Source organism: Hordeum vulgare, chromosome 5H (assembly GCF_904849725.1).
Source record: "Hordeum vulgare subsp. vulgare chromosome 5H, MorexV3_pseudomolecules_assembly, whole genome shotgun sequence".
In the NCBI taxonomy this organism is placed as follows: Eukaryota; Viridiplantae; Streptophyta; class Magnoliopsida; order Poales; family Poaceae; genus Hordeum; species Hordeum vulgare.
This window is the reverse complement of record NC_058522.1, coordinates 398,913,049-398,916,596: the sequence shown is the minus strand read 5'-3', so window position 1 is coordinate 398,916,596 and position 3,548 is coordinate 398,913,049. Positions and strand designations below refer to the sequence as shown.

General features: G+C 51.2%; 1 protein-coding gene across 1 annotated transcript; it reads right to left on the bottom strand.

Annotated features, from left to right (window-relative positions):
- Positions 1 to 1,792: 1,792 nt before the first annotated feature.
- On the bottom strand, positions 1,793 to 2,733 carry LOC123396769. Its single transcript, XM_045091604.1, has 2 exons — positions 2,358 to 2,733; positions 1,793 to 2,226 (listed from the first exon to the last, which is right to left on the bottom strand). Exons 1-2 carry the CDS (start codon positions 2,731 to 2,733, stop codon positions 1,793 to 1,795), a joined length of 810 nt encoding a protein of 269 aa, XP_044947539.1.
- Between the last annotated feature and the right edge of the window lie 815 nt (positions 2,734 to 3,548).

Sequence of the window (3,548 nt, the reverse complement as noted above, 5' to 3'; positions counted from 1 at the left end):
CTTTTTGCCTTGCATATGAACCACATCATCAATTGAGCAGATACCTTATATCTGTATCGCTGACCCGTACTTCATGCACGAGGCCTTTTGGCATTCTGCCCAAAGCAACGTGAATACGCGAGTAACTACATCGCAGATTTCATGGTCGCCAATAAGGACAAGGAGATGATTCTCGTGCCTTATCATCCCATTTAAGTCATCCGCACATATCTTTCCTTCGATTTCAATCATTTGTTAGTTATGATATTTTTCTAAACAATCAACATTTTTTGTGCTGCAAAATTTTATCTAACCGCAAGTCTAGCCCCAATCTCTAATATTTGTAGACTGGAGGAACTTTTACAGGGAGAGGGAGGAACGAACAAACTAACCTTACAAGACCTGATGACACTAGGTGGGGCTCACATCATAAAACCTTGTGCCGCCTTCATATCATGTGGTATGCAGTGCTAGAGGTATTGGAGAATATGTTTGATGATGCCACTAACACATCACAAAAACCCACAACACGAGGTTTGATACGTCATATGGAGAGCTTTGAGTTTGTATTTATACTCAATCTTATGATGAAATTGTTGGGAAAAACTAATGATCTATCACGGTGCTTGCAAAAGAAGAACCAGAACATTGTTCGTGCCATGGGCTTGATTCAGACCACATTGTAGAAACTTAATGAGATGAGGCATCAGGGGTGGGATGATCTATTTGAAAAGGTAAATGCCTTTTGTATCAAACATAACATTATTATTCCAAACATGATGAAAACATTAGCTATTGGAGGTTGCTCGAGAGGTCGTGGCGGTTAGATGGTAACTCACTTACATTATTTCCATCATAAAATATTTAATGTGGTGCTTGACCAGATTATTGTTGAGTTCAACAATCGCTTTGCTGAGAAATCTACCCAACTATTGAGATGCATCGCTTGTCTGGAGCTAAGAAATTCTTTTGCCAACTTTAATATAAATAAGCTGGTTGAACTTGCTTAGATTTATGACGCGGATTTCTTGAAATATGAATGTAGAGTTCTTAGGGACCAACTTGAGACATTTGTTACTTAAGCTAGAGCTGATACTGAATTTTTAAGTCGCACTGATCTTGGCCAGCTTGCTATAAAGATGGTTCAAACAGATAGGCACACACATTTTCCGTTGGTATATCGTCTCATTGAATTGGCCTTGATTCTGCCCGTCGCAACGACAACCGCAGAAAGAGCTTTCTCAGCTATGAGCATTGTCAAAACTGATTTGCGAAACAAGATGAATGGTGAATGGATGAATCACCGTTTGGTGTGCTATATTGAGCGTGATGTATTTGGAAGCATTGATGATATTAAGATTATACAGTGCTATCAAAAAATGAGGAAACGCAAGGGGCTACTACCTCGTGGACTTCGTGTTAATGGTATAATATGTACTTTTTTTTTTTGCAAATTTTCATATGAACAGTTGATTTAGTATATGTCCAATGTCTTAATTATAAATACTTGATTTTATGTTTGCAGATCGAGGTCCTTTCACTGGTGAAGAAATAATGGCCTTGAATTAAGCAAGTCTTCACTAATTGGAACCAAGCCATGTTTGCAATGATGCATTTTGTTAAACTATTTTTCGGAATCTCCTCTCATGGTAACAATGAATTTATATTACATTTTAAATGTGATTTTGTGGCACACTTATAAACACATTAATGTATGTACTATTTGACGTTATATTTAGTCTGTTAATTTTAACCTTAGGCTTTGAGAAATCGACACCCCATCAATACATCATGTACAGGGTGAGAGCACCGGCTATGCCGACGGGGGTGGCGCCGCAAACGGCATATGCACGTTCACATTCGGGACGAAGGGCAACGGCAGCAGCGTCACCTTGGGCACGACAATCGCGGTCATCGGAGCCATCGTCACTATGAGGAGGGTGACCGTGGGCATCGGCGGCAACACCGCCTTGGGCACGACGATGGCTGGCATGGGTGGGAGAGTCACCTGCGGCACGGTGGGGAGGGTGACCGACGGCATGGATGGCATCAGGATGACCGTGTCCGTGGGTACGGCAGATAAGGTCGGCACGGCCGGCAGGCCAGATACGGTGCTAGCAGCCGGAGCGGCGGCCGCAGGCGTCGTGTCGGCCAGGTTGCGGGCGGCGTGGCACGAGCTGCCGGTGAGGCGGAGCGTGCACGCCATGATCGTGGCCAACATGCTCGCGTTGGAAGTGCTAGGGCTAGCTAACTAGCTACTACTAAGAGAGAGCTTTTTCTCGCGTCTGGGAGGGTGATTGCAAGATGCTTCTTCTGCTCTGCTCTGCTGCGATGTATGGACATGGGTCAATGAAGGCCTAGGTCCGGACGGCGTGCACGGCAGCAGCTGTGCATGAGTATGTTGTAGGTGCAGATTGTGGGCGGCGCCACCCGCGGCCCTGCTTCTTCTCGGCAGACGCGGTTGAAGAATAGGAGGCCCCCGCGCCGCTCCCTCCCCGGGGCGATACAGGCAGCGACCCCGTCCCCCCGTCCCTCCCCCTCCGCAGCCGGACTCCCCTCACCAGCTCCTCTCCTCCTCGCCGTTGTCGATGGCCTCCGGCAGGCAAAACCTGCGCGGAGCCGGTGGCGTCGGGGTGCTCTCTGGTTGCTGCTCGTCCGGGAGGAGGGGATCTCGCGTGCGGGGAGCGGATGTCCACGTTCGGCTCCGGGGCAACCTCTTTGCTTGCGGCCGAGGCGGTCTCCGGCGTTCGGCATGGCGCCTTATCACGCTTGTGGGCGCACCGTCGCGGTATGCGCGGTCACGGTCGTCGGACCCGTTCGGTCCTGATCTGATCTGGGATCCGCGGGCGGCGGCTAGCACGGACGGCGCGGACGGTGGTGGAAGGCTCGACTCCGCTGATGCGTGTCCTGGACGCCTCTCGCAGCGTCTTCTCCGGCCTCGGGCCGTAGTGGTTCGGGCTGGGGGTGCGGCTGGTCGGCTGCCTACCAGGATCAGGATTTGCGGGCGGCGCGAGGGGTGGTGGCGGCCGTCGTGGGTCGCTGTAGGGGTCATGACTCTTCGAGTTGTTGGCTGTTCTGGTGTCCGGCGGTGGCTGATCCGGTCATTGTCCTCTGCCCCTAATCGGTGTGCTTCTCTCCAGCGGGTTCCTGACGGTGCCGGCGTGGCCGCAGACGAAGCTGGTGGAGGAGATTCGGATTGGGGAAACCCCTTGGTCGGCCCTGGCCGGCCGCGCCGCCTACGACGCTCAAGGACGTCTGCTCCTCCACTTCCTACCTAACTGCCTCTCGGGTGAAAACCCTAACTTCGGTGGGCGGCGGCGGCGTCCTTGACGCCCTGACCTTCCTGAAGGCGTCGCCTTGAGGGCTGAGTGGTGGTGGGCACTGTGTGGGTCCTTGACGGTTGCTGATGGTGGGCACTGCTTTGGGGAAACCCTAAGATTTGGCCTTATAGATCGGACGATGGCGGTACTTCGGTGCATTTTTCTCTTGGGAGCATCGTTTGTGAAGCAGTGCTGGATGATAGAGGCTGGAGATGGAGTGGCTTCGTCTTGCCCGGAGATTTGGTGGAG